The sequence below is a fragment of the Stegostoma tigrinum genome, chromosome 16 (genome assembly GCF_030684315.1).
Source record: "Stegostoma tigrinum isolate sSteTig4 chromosome 16, sSteTig4.hap1, whole genome shotgun sequence".
NCBI lineage: Eukaryota > Metazoa > Chordata > Chondrichthyes > Orectolobiformes > Stegostomatidae > Stegostoma > Stegostoma tigrinum.
In genome coordinates, this window is record NC_081369.1 from 63486399 (window position 1) to 63501951 (window position 15553).

General features: G+C 46.5%; 1 protein-coding gene across 1 annotated transcript; it reads left to right on the forward strand.

Moving 5' to 3' along the window:
- Positions 1-334: 334 nt before the first annotated feature.
- On the forward strand, positions 335-13001 carry cmtm3 (CKLF-like MARVEL transmembrane domain containing 3). The gene is made up of 5 exons (XM_059651782.1): positions 335-821; positions 4158-4313; positions 7683-7775; positions 7883-8006; positions 12876-13001. The coding sequence occupies exons 1-5, from the start codon at positions 705-707 to the stop codon at positions 12908-12910; spliced, it is 525 nt and encodes a 174-aa protein (XP_059507765.1). The 5' UTR covers positions 335-704; the 3' UTR covers positions 12911-13001.
- The last annotated feature ends 2552 nt before the right edge of the window (positions 13002-15553 follow it).

Below are 15553 nucleotides of genomic sequence, written 5' to 3' on the forward strand. Positions count from 1 at the left end.
CAGAGACTGAACTGAATTCACATCTTCCCCACCCACCCATCCCCCTCCAAAACCCTGACCAAACTTGGCTAGAAACTTGATGGCCGAGACTTTACATGTTTGGAAACATTATTTTGCAGCCGATTCCTGTGCAGTTCGATTTGGAAATTAAACTTTGCCAAATCCTCCGTAATAAGTGACCTATCAGGAAGATTTTTGCAAAACATTCAAAGACGATTTTTGTATCTTTTTAAAAGTAACCTCTTTTTTTTGCAATTGTTTCTAAAGACATTGAAGTGTTTTTTTTGCAAAGTTGTTCGTAACTTTCTCGCAGTTTTATTTTGCAAACGTTGTTAACGACTTTGTTGGCCAAAATTTAACTCAATGTTTGCACTTTTCGTGCAAAGTTGGAAGGCGATTACCCGAACTTCTTGAGAAAAGTCGTGATGAAACTGATCTCATTCTGTTCGCTTTTGTTTTTCTAAAAAAAAATTTCTGGCTGTCCCGCTGATTTTTTTCCTCTCTCTCCCTCCGATCAATTCATTGTCTCAGATTGGAGGATCCCAAGTTTCCGCAAACTTACATTTCCGTTTCCCGCTCCCTGTTTAAAGAAAAAAGTTCTTACATTTCCCTAAAAGACAAAGCCTCTCAAAACTTCATTTCGTTTGCACGTCTTCCATCTCCTCCTCCTTGCTCCTCTGTCCCTCCCCTGACCTGGTGCTGCAATGGGGGAGTCTGAGCTCCCGGAATCTGCTCCTGCTACCTCCCCCGGGCTGAGTGCTCTTATCCCGGACAAAACCTTCTTAAAGTCTCGGAAAGGTCTGCTGCTGGCAGCTGAAGTGGTAAGTGTTTGTGTGTGAATTGCTAAATTGTGCATTGTCCTTCCAGCTAACATCTCACCCCCATTTCTCTCTGTGCGAGCTGCTGGCCAACGGGTGCTGCTAACTGAAATTTCACCAGCCGTGTCGAATCAAAATAGACAGGGCACTGTTTATCTAGCTGTTTATTTTGGCAAGGGAAGAGTCCAGTTGATGGCAATCTAGGAAACCACTGCGAAATAGGGGGACTTATTGGCAGGGTGTCATGGTTATAGTAACCAGGACAGGTCCCTTTCATTCTTAACCCAATAAAATGCCAGTTCCCCAGTGCCCGTGATTCAGCTGGGACTATGGAGGGGGTTCCATGATTAAAGGCAGAAACTCTCTTCGGAGTGCTGCCTTCTTGTTCGAGACAAAGCATTGGAACACTAACTCCAGCAACTTTCTATACTCACGCCACTGCCCCAGTTCAGATCAGCCAGATGGAGGGGCACAAGGACCTGGGTAGTCATCTAGCCTCCAACCGTTATCTTGCTGTCTCTCCTCCATGCCTGACCCACTGTGATCTCCAGCATTTTTTTTTCTTTTTCACACAAATCAGACTCTCGGATCATTCCAATAAAAACCAAAAGAACTGCAGATGCTGTAAAACTAAAACAAAGTTGCTGGAAAAGCTCAGCAGGTCTGGCAGCATCTGTGGAGGAGAAAACAGAGTTAACGTTTCGGGTCCGGTGACCCTTCCTCTGAACTGTTGTGGTTGTCTCGGATCATTCCAGCCTTGAATCAGACGTGGAACGTTTCTGGAAAGGGATATGTTTTCGCCAGAGCTTTCAGTCTTGCACTTATCAGGACAAATGCGAGAGTGGCAAGTAGCAAAATGATCACAACAATGTATACCAGAGGGGAAAGTGCCAGGGGAATAAACTTTTGATATTTGGCCATGTCAAAATGGTCAAAGTGCAGACCAGCCCACACTTGCAAAACCCAAAACACAAAGTCTGTTAGATGTGATTTGGGAATTAGGCAGCATTCTGAGGGTGCTAACAGCTACAGGAATAATCAGTTTCATAGAATCAGTTCAGCTCATCATGTTTGTAACATTCATACACAGAGGCAAACAAAATGAATATTTTCTAGCTTTTTTTTGAGTTACTCAGGAGCTTGGGGAATGCCTGTTCCACTCTCCATTGCAATACCTAAGCCAATCAGAATCAAATTACAAATAACCATCCTTTTCTCCAGTTTTGCGATCATTCAAAATTGGGCATTCTAGTTTTTGCCCTGACAAGTGGTCCTCGAATGCAGGAGGACTATGGACAGCGTTGAGAGGGAAAAATTGTGCCTGTTTGAAATGGGAAATAAAAACAGCAATTGCAGGAGAAACTCGGCAGCTCAGGTAGCATCTGTGAAGAGAGAAACAAGAATGAACGTTTCGCATTCAGTATGACTTTTTCAGAACTGAGATAGAACATAGAACCGCACAGCACATGCTCTTCGGCCCACGATGTTGTACTGACCTATTATCCTACTAAGATCAAACTACCCTGCATACACAATATTTTACTATCTTCCATGTGCCTTTCCAAGAGTCGCTTAAAAGTCTCTCAAGTGTCTGACCCCACTACCTCTGCCAGCAGCGCATTCCATGCACGCACCGCTCTCTGTGTGAAGAACCTACCTCTGACATCTCCCCTATACCTTCCTCCAATCATCTTAAAATTATGCCCCCTCGTAACAGCCACTTCTGCCCTGGGAAAAAGTCTCTGTCTACCCACTCTACCTGTGACTCTCATCATCTTAGAAACCTTTATCAAATCACCTCTCATCCTTCTTCGCTCCAATGAAAAAAGCCCTAGCTCCGTCAACTTTTCCTCATAAAGACGTGCCCTCCAGTCCAGGCAGCATCCTGGTAAATCCCCTCTGCACCCTCTCTAAAGCTTCCACATCTTTCCTATAATGAGGTGACCAGAGCTGAACAGAATATTTCAAAGATATTGGGAACTGCAGATGCTGGAGAATTCCAAGATAATAAAATGTGAGGCTGGATGAACACAGCAGGCCAAGCAGCATCTCAGGAGCACAAAAGCTGACGTTTCGGGCCTAGACCTCTCTGATGAAGGGTCTAGGCCCGAAACGTCAGCTTTTGTGCTCCTGAGATGCTGCTTGGCCTGCTGTGTTCATCCAGCCTCACACAATATTTCAAATGTGGTCTAACCAGAGGTTTATAGAGCTACAGCATAACTTTGCGGCACTTAAACTAAATTGCAAGAGAGATTGATAGTAGGAGATCTATTTCATCCATTAAGTTTTTAATTATCTGTGCTGCCTGAAAGTATGGTGCAGACAGCTTCATTATGATTTTTTTCAAGGAAATTGGAAAAAATACTTGAAAGGGAAACAATGACAGCCCGTCTTTTGGGTAAATCACCACAAGTTGTCTCTCATCCAGCTACATATGAAGTAATCTCACAATCAATGTTTTAAACTTTATTGCAAGTAGCAACTAAAATAAGACCCCTCAGGTAAGGAAGTCTCACAATTCAACTTGGCTATTACCTGATTAGATGGAATTTAACTACCATTCCAACCAACAACAATAGTCTCTGAAAGTGTCCAGGTTTCGTTCCTTGTGCAGTGTTGTTCTCCAAAGTTCTGCCACTGAATTGTTTAGGTTTTGGTTTCTCTCTTTCAAGTTTGTGGTATGACATTATTGATGATTCAGTCAATTCTTTCATCCTTAACAAAGATATGCTTCTGCAGACCTCCAGGCTGTAGCTTGCCTTCTTATCAGAAGCAGCTCCCCCGATCGTTGGTACATTCAGCGTTAGCTGTCTGTTTTAAAAAAAGCTGCAAGTAATCCCTTTACTTCAGAACATTGCATCTGCAGGAAGACCTAATTGCTCATTTAGCAAGCAGTTTATCTCGTCTCTCCCAGGAAACAGCATGTTTCTGTTGTTTTCTCCCAGAGATGGTTTATTTGCATGTTGTTTTCAATCCTTTTGTAATAGTGTCTCCTTGTCTCTTTCACCTCGAGAAACAGTCTACTCCACAGTTATTGCTGATTATTGCAATCCATGAGCGGTTATTAAAGTTGTGAAGTTTACATTATCACAACAGGATGGAGGGAGTGTGACTAATTGCATTGATCTTTCCAAAGGGCCAGTTTTGACGTGATGAACCAAATAGTCTCTTCCTGTGCTATAAGACTCTCTAAATGAGCAGGTCCAATGTGAAGATGGGTGGGTGGGGGATTTTAATTGACAATTCAAAGGTGATTGGTCATTTGCCAGGTCACAGGTCAGTGCCTTGCTTTCTTTGCAGCCTCAGCTAGTTCACTTTCATCTCGCTTTCCATCCCCAGGTGCTATCTTTCATCATTTTAATATGTTACCTGGCATCCCCTCTGGCTGCATTCATGGCTGCTCCACTCATCGAGTTCCTCCTGTCCATTTGTGCCTATTACGTATATGTGACACAGTACATTGACCGTTTCCCAGGCTTCCACGGTCCTTTGATTGTAAGTAGCACTTTTCACCATTCCTGTGTGTAAAAGGTACAGCAGTGGTCACGGGGTGGTGATGGCCTAGTGGTTTTGTCACTAGGCTGTTAATCCAGAGACACAGGTAATGTTCTCGGGACTCAGGTTCGAATCCCGCCATGGCAGATGGTGGAATTTGAATTCAATAATCATAAATCCATTGCCCAAGGTCAACGAAAAATCTGTCTGGTCCATGGAGGCCATATACGATGGGAAATCTGCCATCCTTACCTGGTCTGGTCTACATGTGACTCCAGACCCACAGCAATGTGGTTAACTCTTAGATAGGATGAGTAATAAATGCTGGCCTAGCCGGCAAAGCCCATATCCTGTGAATGAATGGAAGTGTGATGCATGTACTGGTGGCACAGTTGACATCTGAACTCTGTACTCGGGGAAAATCCTACATGACCCCACCACCCCCTGCACCTCCCACCTCAGTCAGTCCAACTCATACTTCAGCGTCATACATCATGCACTGAAAAACATCTGCTCTGGAGACTCAGAATTGGGATAGGAGGAGGTCATTCAGCCCCTCAAGTCTACTCTGACAATCATTGAGATCATGACAGATACACCTCTGAACCCTATTCACTCATTCTCGTTTCCAAAACGGTCGATATCTCACCGATACCTGACAGTCTCAATTTTAGCCATTTCCTACTGAACCCCAGCTTCAGCGATTCCAGATTTCTTTTATGTCAGGGGCCAGGATCAACGATGAAGATTGTGTCCCTTTGGTTCTGGGCTCACCCAGTAGATACTCTATCAACGTCTATCACCTGAAACCTCAGTAAAAACACCCTTAATCATTGAGAGCATTTAGGGTATTTGTTCCCATCCACCATCATTGCTGCTGATACTGTGCATTTAGCGAATACAACGGAGATGAGTTTCACCCACAGACTCCACTCCAGAAATGCACACAGTCTCGACCAACATTCCCGATATATGCTGAGGAAGTACTGTCGGAGGGTCAGCGCTGAGGGAGCGCCGCACTGTCAGAGGGTCAGCGCTGAGGGAGGGCCACATTGTGGGAGGGTCAGTGCTGAGGGAGTGCCACACGGTCAGAGGGTCAGCACTGAGGGAGGGCCGCACTGTCGGAGGGTCAGTGCTCAGGGAGCGCCACACTATCAGAGGGTCAGCACTGAGGGAGCGCCGCACTGTGGGAGGGTCAGTGCTGAGGGAGTGCCACACGGTCAGAGGGTCAGCACTGAGGGAGGGCCGCACTGTCGGAGGGTCAGTGCTCAGGGAGCGCCACACTATCAGAGGGTCAGCACTGAGGGAGTGCCGCACTGTGGGAGGGTCAGTGCTGAGGGAGTGCCACACGGTCAGAGGGTCAGCACTGAGGGAGCGTCGCACTGTCGGAGGGTCAGTGCTCAGGGAGCGCCACACTATCAGAGGGTCAGCACTGAGGGAGCGCCGCACTGTGGGAGGGTCAGTGCTGAGGGAGTGCCACACGGTCAGAGGGTCAGCACTGAGGGAGCGTCGCACTGTCGGAGGGTCAGTGCTCAGGGAGCGCCGCACTGTCAGAGGGTCAGCACTGAGGGAGCGTCGCACTGTCGGAGGGTCAGCGCTGAGGGAGGGCCACACTGTGGGAGGGTCAGTGCTGAGGGAGTGCCACACGGTCAGAGGGTCAGCACTGAGAGAGCGTCGCACTGTCAGAGGATCAGTGCTCAGGGAGCGCCGCACTATCAGAGGGTCAGCACTGAGGGAGCGCCGCACTGTTGGAGAGTCAGTGCTGAGGGAGTACTGTCAGAGGGTCAGCGCTGAGGGAGGGCCGCACTGTGGGAGGGTCAGCACTGAGGGAGCGTCGCACTGTCGGAGGGTCAGTGCTGAGGGAGTGGGCACTGTCGGAGGGTCAGTGCTGAGGGAGCGCCGCACTGTTGGAGAGTCAGTGCTGAGGGAGTACTGTCAGAGGGTCAGCGCTGAGGGAGGGCCACACTGTCGGAGGGTCAGTGCTGAGGGAGTGCCACACGGTCAGAGGGTCAGCACTGAGAGAGCGTCGCACTGTCGGAGGGTCAGTGCTCAGGGAGCGCCGCACTATCAGAGGGTCAGCACTGAGGGAGCGCCGCACTGTGGGAGGGTCAGTGCTGAGGGAGCACCGCACTGTGGGAGGGTCAGTGCTGAGGGAGTGCCGCACTGTCAGAGGGTCAGCGCTGAGGGACGGCCGCACTGTCGGAGGGTCAGTGCCGAGGGAGTGGGCACTGTCAAAGGGTCAGCGCTGAGGGAGTGCCGCACTGTCAGAGGGTCAGCGCTGAGGGATGGCCGCACTGTCGGAGGGTCAGTGCTGAGGGAGTGGGCACTGTCAAAGGGTCAGCGCTGAGGGTGCGCCGCACTGTCGGAGGGTCAGTGCTCAGGGAGCGCCGCACTGTCGGAGGGTCATTGCTCAGGGACTGCCGCACTGTCAGAGGGTCAGCACTGAGGGAGGGCCGCACTGTCAGAGGGTCAGCACTGAGGGAGGGCCGCACTGTGAGAGGGTCAGTGCTGAGGGAGTGCCACACAGTCAGAGGGTCAGTGCTGAGGGAGCGCCGCACTGTCGGAGGGTCAGTGCTGAGGGAGCGCCGCAATGTCGGAGGGTCAGTGCTGAGGGAGCGCCGCACTGTCAGAGGGTCAGTGCTGAGGGAGCGCCGCACTGTCGGAGGGTCAGTGCTGAGGGAGCGCCGCAATGTCAGAGGGTCAGTGCTGAGGGAGCGCCGCACTGTCGGAGGGTCAGTGCTGAGGGAGCCCCGCACTGTCGGAGGGTCAGTGCTGAGGGAGCGCCGCACTGTCAGAGGGTCAGTGCTGAGGGAGCGCCGCACTGTCGGAGGGTCAGTGCTGAGGGAGTTGCGCACTGTTGGAGGGTCAGTGCTGACGGGGTGCCGCACTGTCAGATGTTCATTACAATGGAGTGCCACCCTATCAGAATTAGTGTCTTTCTGAGATGCTGTGTGATGCCTTAATTGGACCTAAAGTATCTCCTGGCGCCATTTAGAAGAATTAGAGGAGTCTACCGTGGTACTTGTCACATTCCCTTTATCAATGCCAATAAACACAATACCTGCTCATTCTAATTGTGTAGGTGTGGGACCTCGCTGTGCTCATGTTGGCTGCAGAGATTCCTCCTTTGTGTCATTGACTGATACCATGAGCTGGTGAAAGATGTAACAAAGACATTTTCCTTCTTTATCGAACGGGTCCCGATTTCTGTCAAAGTCCTTTCGATTCATTGTATTGTCTGTAACTTGCAGTTTATTTTCTGGCACAAGCCATTGAAGCAGGCTCATTTGACAACTCTTGCCTACTCTGTTTATCATCAGCAATTTCCTTTAACACGTTTCAAATATTATATGTTGAAAAATCCCCCAGGATTTCCTGCGCTGTGTCACTGCTGCAGTTATTTTCTTTGCGATCTCGATTTATGCCGTTACAAAGATTTCAGCGTCTGCAAAAACCGCTGGGGTGAGTAATTTTGCATCCTTTCTTAAAGATCAGATTTTATTTTTGGCTGCTGTTATCTCAGATTGGTTGTTTTACTGTGCTCCAATTCCCCTTTTCTTTAAAAAAAGGTGTTTGGTTTCGTGGCAACAGTTGTGTTTGCATTTGATTTCTACTACATCTGCAACCATTTGATCAGTCTCATAAACCCCCAGGATCTCCCGACACACACTGCAACAATCAAAAAATCCACAGGTAAGGACAGAGACCAAACAGCACCTCCCTTCTCACAACACAACTTAACAACATCTGTTTATATTGTGCCACCAAGCATTTCACAAGAATGATTCTCAAACAAAATGTGACATGAAACCACAACAGGCAATGTTCGAGCCTAAGCGTTTGGTCAGGCAGGGAGGTTAACGAAGCATTTTAAAGGAGGACTAAGGAAGAAGAGTTAAAGGAAGGACCTTTAGAGCTCTGATGCTGCTTCTGGTTTGGCCAAGTTGCCATCAAAGGCAAAGGCCTGATGTTGCAGTAGATAGAGTCAGAAGTCACACAACATGAGGTTATAGTCCAGCAGGTTTATTTGAAATCACAAGCTTTCAGAGCGCTGCTCCTTCCTTGGGTGAAGTGACTTCACCTGACAAAGTTGGTTGATGAGGAAAGGCTGTAGATATCATATACATGGACTTCAGTAAGGTGTTTGATAAGGTTCCCCATGGCAGGCTGATGGAGAAAGTGAAGTCGCCTGGGGTCCAGGGTGTGCTAGCTAGATGGATAAAAAACTGGCTGGGCAACAGGAGACAGAGGGTAGTAGTAGAAGGGAGTTTCTCAAATTGGAGACCTGTAACCAGTGGTGTTCCACAGGGATCTGTGCTGGGACCACTGTTGTTTGTGATATGTGTAAATGATTTGGAGGAAGGTGTAGGTGGTCTGATCAGCAAGTTTGAAGATGACACTAAGATTGGTGGAGTAGCTGATAGTGAAGGGGACTGTCAGAGATTACGGCAGAATATAGATAGACTGGAGAGTTGGGAAGATAAATGGCAGATGGAGTTCAATCCGGGCAAATGCGAGGTGATGCATTTTGGAAGATCAAATTCAAGGGCAAACTATACTGTAAATGGAAAAGCCCTGGGGAAAATCGATGAACAGAGAGATCTGGGTGTTCAGGTCCACTGTTCCCTGAAGGTGACAATGCAGGTCAGTAGGGTGGTCAAGAAGGCATATGGCATGCTTTCCTTCATTGGACAGGGTATCGAGTACAAGAGTTGGCAGGTCATGTTGCAGTTGTATAGAACTTTGGTTCGGCCACATTTTGAGTACTGTGTACAGTTCTGGTCGCCACATTACCAAAAGGATGTGGATGTTTTGGAGAGGGTGCAGAGGAGGTTCACCAGGATGTTGCCTGGTATGGAGGGTGCTAGCTATGAAGAGAGGTTGAGTAGATTAGGATTATTTTCATTAGAAAGACGAGATTGAGGGGTATAGACAGGGTGGATAGCAAAAAGCTTTTTCCCAGAGTGGGGGACTCAATTACTAGGGGTCATGAGTTCAAAGTGAGAGGAGGAAAGTTTAAGGGAGATATGCCTGGAAAGTTCTTTACACAGAGGGTGGTGGGTGCCTGGAACGCGTTGCCAGCAGAGGTGGTAGTCGCAGACACGTTAGCGTCTTTTAAGATATATTTGGACAGGTACATGGATGGGCAGGGAGCAAATGGACACAAACCGTTAGAAAATAGATGACAGGTTAGACAGAGGGTCTTGATCGGCGCAGGCTTGGAGGGCCGAAGGGCCTGTTCCTGTGCTGTAGGTTTCTTTGTTCTTTGACAGAGGGGCAGTGCCCCGAAAGCTTGTGATTTCAAATAAACCTGCTGGACTATAACCTGGTGCTGTGTGACTTCTGACCTTGTCCACCCCAGTCTAACACTGGCAGCTCCACATCCAGATGTCATGATTATACTCATGATCAGAAGGCTAAAAGGAGATTTTGTCAAAGTTTTCAAAGTCACTTAAGGTCTGGACAGAGTAGATAGGGAGACACTTGTAAAAGGGCTGAGAATGAAAGGGCACCGTTTTCAAGTGATCAGCAAAAGGAACAATGGCGAGGTGAGAAAAATATTTGATCATGCTTTGTTGGCTTGGGTCTGAAATGCACTGCCCAGGAGGCCATTGGATACTTATTAAATAGAAACAATGTCCAGCATTGTGAGAAAACACAGGAGAATGGGATAGTTACAATGCTCATTCAGAGAGCTGGCACAGATACGATGGGCCAAATGGCCTCTTTCTGCATCATCACAATTCTGTGTACTCCTCAATGGAAGTAATCTAAAGATAGGTCTTGATGACTTCAAAGTGCTGAGACAGTGACTATTTCATATAGTTTAAGAAAGAGGGAACTGTTCATGTGATGAAAATTGGCAACACTCCCAGAGTCAGACTTGAAGCAGTGCAGATACTTTGAAGCGCTGGTGGGCAAGGGGCTGGATGAGTTTACAAAGATCGTGAGGGGAGACACCATTAGAGGGAATTTGAAGATTAAGGTGAGGATTTTAAAATTGAGATGTTGTTGGACCAGGAGCCGGTGTAGGTTAGCGAGCACAGGAGGCGATCCACGTTGGTTACAAACAATTCCTGGGTTCTGTTCTGGAATCCATTTGTGAGTTAGTTTGTACGCAAGTTAGAACACAACACAGGACAGTATAAAATAGCGATTTGTAGGAACAGGAAATGTTCATGTTTCAACTGATTAACTAACATTGCACAGACCAGTGACCCAGGCCTGTGATCTTCTTGGTTTATTTGTAAGATGCACAAAACCCAAAGAACTTTTCTGCTGCAACAACAGAGATCACAGACATTTTAACAGAGTGTATTTAATATAGCCTTGGGTATGCTAGTTTAGTGGTTATGGCATTGGACAAGTAATCCATAAACAGTGAGACAGAGGAATGGTTCCGTGTGCCCAGAGCCTGTTCCCCCAGCCATTAAGATTATGCTGATCAAACTTGATACTTTCTCCATTTAGCTGCCCCATTCCCTTAATCCTTACGTATAGTTAGAGATCCACTGCTCCCTGGGTAGAGAATGCCAAAGATTGACAGTCTGCCAAGTGAAGAAATTCTTCCTCATTTCAATCTGAAACAGGAGACCCCGAGATTCTGAAACAATGCCCCCATTAGGGACAGCACCCTCCCCACCTTGACCTTGTCTGGCCCTCTCGGAATCTTCTGTCGTAATGAGATCACCTCACACTCTTCCAAACGCCAGGGGGTAACCTGCTCAGCCTTTCCTCATAAGGCAAACCCCTTCATCCCATTGAACCTGTCCAATCTGCTGCCAACACAAGTGTATCTCTCCCTAAGTAAGGAGCCCAGTTCTATACACGGTTCTCCATGTGTTGTCACACTAATGCCCTGCTCAGCTGTAACAAATCTTCCCTACTTGGAAACTCCCCTGTCTTTGCAATGAAGACCAACTTTCCATTTGCCTTTGTGTAACTATTTGCTGTGATGTGGAGGTGCTGGTGTTGGACTGGGCTGGACAAGGTCAGAAATCACACGACACCAGGCTATAGTCCAACAGGGTTATTTGAAAACACAAGCTTTTGCAGCACTGCTCCTTCTTCACCTCCTTCTTCCAAAACCTGTTCAATTATTTGCTGTAGCTGCATGCTCACATTTTGTGAATCATTTACAGAGATATCCAGATCCCTGTATACCATACTATTCTAAAATCTCCCTCCATTTGAATAACCGCTATTCTGTTCTTCCTGACAAAGTGGCTAACCTCCTATTTTCACTTATAATACTCCATTTGCCAATAGTTTTCCCTCACAATGGACATATACCCCTTTGAACCTTCTTCATAACCTCTTTTCCCATATGGATCAATGATTCAGGATAAAGATTTCAGATCCCACTTGAAATTTACATTCCAGATATTCAGTGCATCTGGTTTAAAAAGCTGGAACTTAGCAACATGGAACATGAAACCACTGATTTTGGGAGGTTGAAAGACCCTGGATAATTGCCTCTATGTGGATGGTACAGACTGCTGCTGCTGTGCATCAGAAATGGACAAGGTTCCCAACAGGCAGCTTGCTCTGCCCTGGCTAGTGTTGTGGGAACTGCACCTATACAGTCACCTCGCAGTAGGTTTAGGGAGTGAGTTATTCACCACAAAATTTCAAATTTCTGACCTGCCTGAGAATTTGCAGTTTTTTTTTCAAATTTCTTCATTAGATGTGGGCGTCACTGGCCAGGCCAGCATTTATTGCCCATCCCTGTTTTCCCAGAGGGAGCCCATTCATTTGGGTCTGGAGTCACACTTCAACAAGAGGAGGAAATCTTGGCAGATTTCTTCCCCAAAAGGGCATTAGTGAACCAGACGGGTTTTAAAAACATGATCATCAGCTTTTTCCAGATTGTATTGAATTGAAATTTCACCATCTTGGCATTTTGGGCTTTGAAACCAGATCCTCAGAACATTGAGGCTTGGACTGTTAGTCTAGTGACAACACTGCAATATCACCATCTCCCCTGTGGCCCTGAGTTAAATTTCTGTTCACCAGTCAGGCATAAGTGGTGATGGGAGATTCATCAACACTAATGCTGTTGATTGTCACTATAAGATGGTCAGATTCTCTTGTTGGAGATAAACATTGCCTGGTACTTGTGTAGAATGAATGCTACTCGTCACTTATCAGGCCAAGCCTGAATATTAACCAGGTTATGTTTCATTCAGTCACGGCCTGCTTCATTAAGTTAAAATTCTGCTCCTGAGATGATTGCCATTGATTAGTTCCAGTAGTAAGTGAATGCTACATGGTCAGACCAACTGCCTTTTAGGATGAAACATTACAACTGAAGCCCTGACTGCAAGAGATACCATTTTGAGAAAGAGGAGAGTTCTGAAAGAACATATCAACAAGAGGTTGGAAGCTCTGACAATGCGGGGCTCCCTCAGTACTGCACTGGGAAAGATTTGTACTTAGTTTCCAAAGCAGGACTCGAACATAGCACTTTGTAACTTTGAATGATACTGACTGAACTAAGCTGATATAGTGTAGTGTTCTGCTTAACGTTTGTATCCATTGTGTCTCTCCTTCTCTCTAAAGGTGAAGAAGAAATGTCAGATTCTGATTCAGATTGAAACAATGTGAAGGATTTTACTTTGTGCTTTTCTGCTGGTCGCCGAACTCCTTGTGAATCATCTTTTTTACAATTAAATTTGAAGCACTTTTGCACTGAGCTGTATTCATGTTAGCAATGTTACCCAAAGCATTGTATGTAAAACAAGAAGTGGAGTGCAAGAGAGGTGAGCTTGAGGCCAAAGATTGAACCCAAACGTAAAACACTGCAGGTGGTGGAAATCCAAAATAAAAACAGAGAATGCAGGACAAACTCAGCAGGTCTGGCAGAGAGAAACACTTAATATTTCATGTTGACAGGGTAGATATATAGAGCTTGTTAACCCTTGTGGGAGAGTCTAAGACCAGAGGGTGTAAACTCAGAATAGGGGGATGGCAAAGCAGAATTGATAGGCTCAATGGTCTACTCCTGTGTACCACAATATTATTTTTTCTCAAATACAAAGTATCGTCGCAGGCTTTAAACAATTATGAAAAACAGGGAAGAACAAAAGGGAAGAGTGGAAAGCAGGAGAGTATCACCAACAAAAGGAGGTGGAAGTGAAGTGAACGAACAAAATAGGAAAGGTGTAAATGGGAATATGATGGAACACTGAACAGTCTGAAAATATTGAATTATAACTCTCCGTTGAGTTTGAATGTTGTCACATGCCTCTCTGAATGATGTGGTGCTGATTTTTGAGCTTCAGTGGAGCAGTGTAAGATTCTGAGGGGGAATAGACAGAGAGGAGATTGGGGCAGAGAATTAAAATGACAATCCATCAGCCTTGTTGTCATATCCTTCCAACCCCTGTCTCCCTATCCTGCATTTGCTCAAAACCCATTACATCCCTACCTTTCAAATAAAAGCAAAATACTGCAGATACTGGAAACCAATCTCCAACATCTGTTGCCAGAACAGGTCATAGTTAGAGATGTGGAACAGAAGAAGAAAGTGCTGGAGAAACTCAGCAGGGTGATGAGGCAGCATGTCAGAGAGAAATAGAGTTAATGTTTTGGATCCAATATGACCTTTCTTTAGAATACTGTGAAAAAAATCATATCAAACTCAAACCATTAACTTCCTCTCTCTAACAGATGCTGCTAGATGTGCTGAGTTTCTCCAGTGCTGTCTATATCTGTTCCACATCTCTAATATTGACCTGTTCGAACAACAGGCCATGGGGACCAGTTAGCTCAGGTGGCTGGATAGTTAGTTTATCATATGGAGTGATGCCAACAATTGTGAATACAATTCCTGCACCAGCTGTGGTTAATATGAAGGGCTCTCCTTCACTACCCCTCCACTTGCCTGAGGTATGGTGACCCTCAATATAAACCACCACCAGCTTAGTCTCCTCTCTAGAGAGTGTGACTCCAGTAACTGTAAAAGCTAAGGAAGTACAATAGCCCAGGCTGCTCCACTCCAGTGTCCTGGAGTTTTCCAACCTTTTCCTCATGCTTTTTCACTGAACTACATCGATCCCTTGCTAAACAGGAACCTAATTTCACTTGTGCACAGTAAGAGACAATCCTTTGGTGGTGTAGTGATAGTGTCAGCAGTCACCTACACCTCCAGCTTCGCTGGTACGTGGACCTTGGCTCAAATTCCACTGCTGCAGTCAGGAACTAAATCTGATTAATAAGTCAGGAATTGAAAACGAGCCTTAATAACAGCACCATGGCTACTGCCTTGGTTTTAAACAACAATCATCTGGTTCACCTTTAGGGAAGAAAGCCCTTCCCTGGTCTGGCCTGCATGTGACTGTAGTCTCACAACAATGTGAAATGGTGAGCAAAGCCATACGTTAGGGATGGGTCAGTGACAAACATTTTCCTTGATAGTGATAACAAGGTGTAGATCTGGTTGGGCGGCATGGTAGCTCAGTGGTTAGCACTGCAGCCTCGCAGTGCCAGGGACCCGGGTTCGATTCCAGCCTTGGACAGCTGGTTGTGCAGAGTTTGCACATTCTCCCCGTGTCTGCGTGGGTTTCCTCTGAGTGCTCCGGTTTCCTCCCAGAGTCCAAAGGTGTGCGGGATAGGTGGATTGGCCATGCTAAATTGCCCATAGTGTTCAGGGGTGTGTGGGTTATAGAGGGATGGGTCTGGGTGGGATGCTTCAAGGGCAGTGTGGACTTGTTGGGCCAAAGGGCCTGTTTCCACACCGTAGGGAATCTAAAAAAAAACAAACACAGCAGGGCAAGCAGCATCAGAGGAGCAGGAAGGCTGACGTTTCGGGCCCAGACCCTTCTTCAGAAATCTTCAATGCTTGGCCTGAAACGTCAGCTTTCCTGCTCCTGTGATGCTGCTTGGCCTGCTGTGTCCATCCAGCTCCACACCTTGTTATCTCAGATTCTCCAGCATCTGCAGTTCCTACTATCTCTGATAGTGATGCCTATGTCCCATGAATGAATTTGCAACCACAAAAAAACGCTTTCTCACCGTTTATCTGTAAGTACAAACCTTTGGACAGATCATAAAAAGAGAAAGTAATGTATTAGTGTGAAACTGGAAAATTTGTAAAACATAGAATCCCAAGACTCTTTAATCCTGAGCTACATGAGGAGCTTTTAGGACCAGCAGTGTTCCACATGGATCAGAATTAGGTGTACTTTTGTTTATCATTTACATAAACAATTTGGATGAGAATATAGGAGGCATGGTTA

Excerpts from the sequence above, each read along its gene's own strand:
- cmtm3 (XM_059651782.1), top strand. The coding sequence starts at position 705 with ATGGGGGAGTCTGAGCTCCCGGAATCTGCTCCTGCTACCTCCCCCGGG. Across the intron at positions 4,314-7,682 it reads GCTTCCACGGTCCTTTGATT|GATTTCCTGCGCTGTGTCAC; the intron begins GTAAGTAGCACT and ends AAAATCCCCCAG. Across the intron at positions 7,776-7,882 it reads CGTCTGCAAAAACCGCTGGG|GTGTTTGGTTTCGTGGCAAC; the intron begins GTGAGTAATTTT and ends CTTTAAAAAAAG.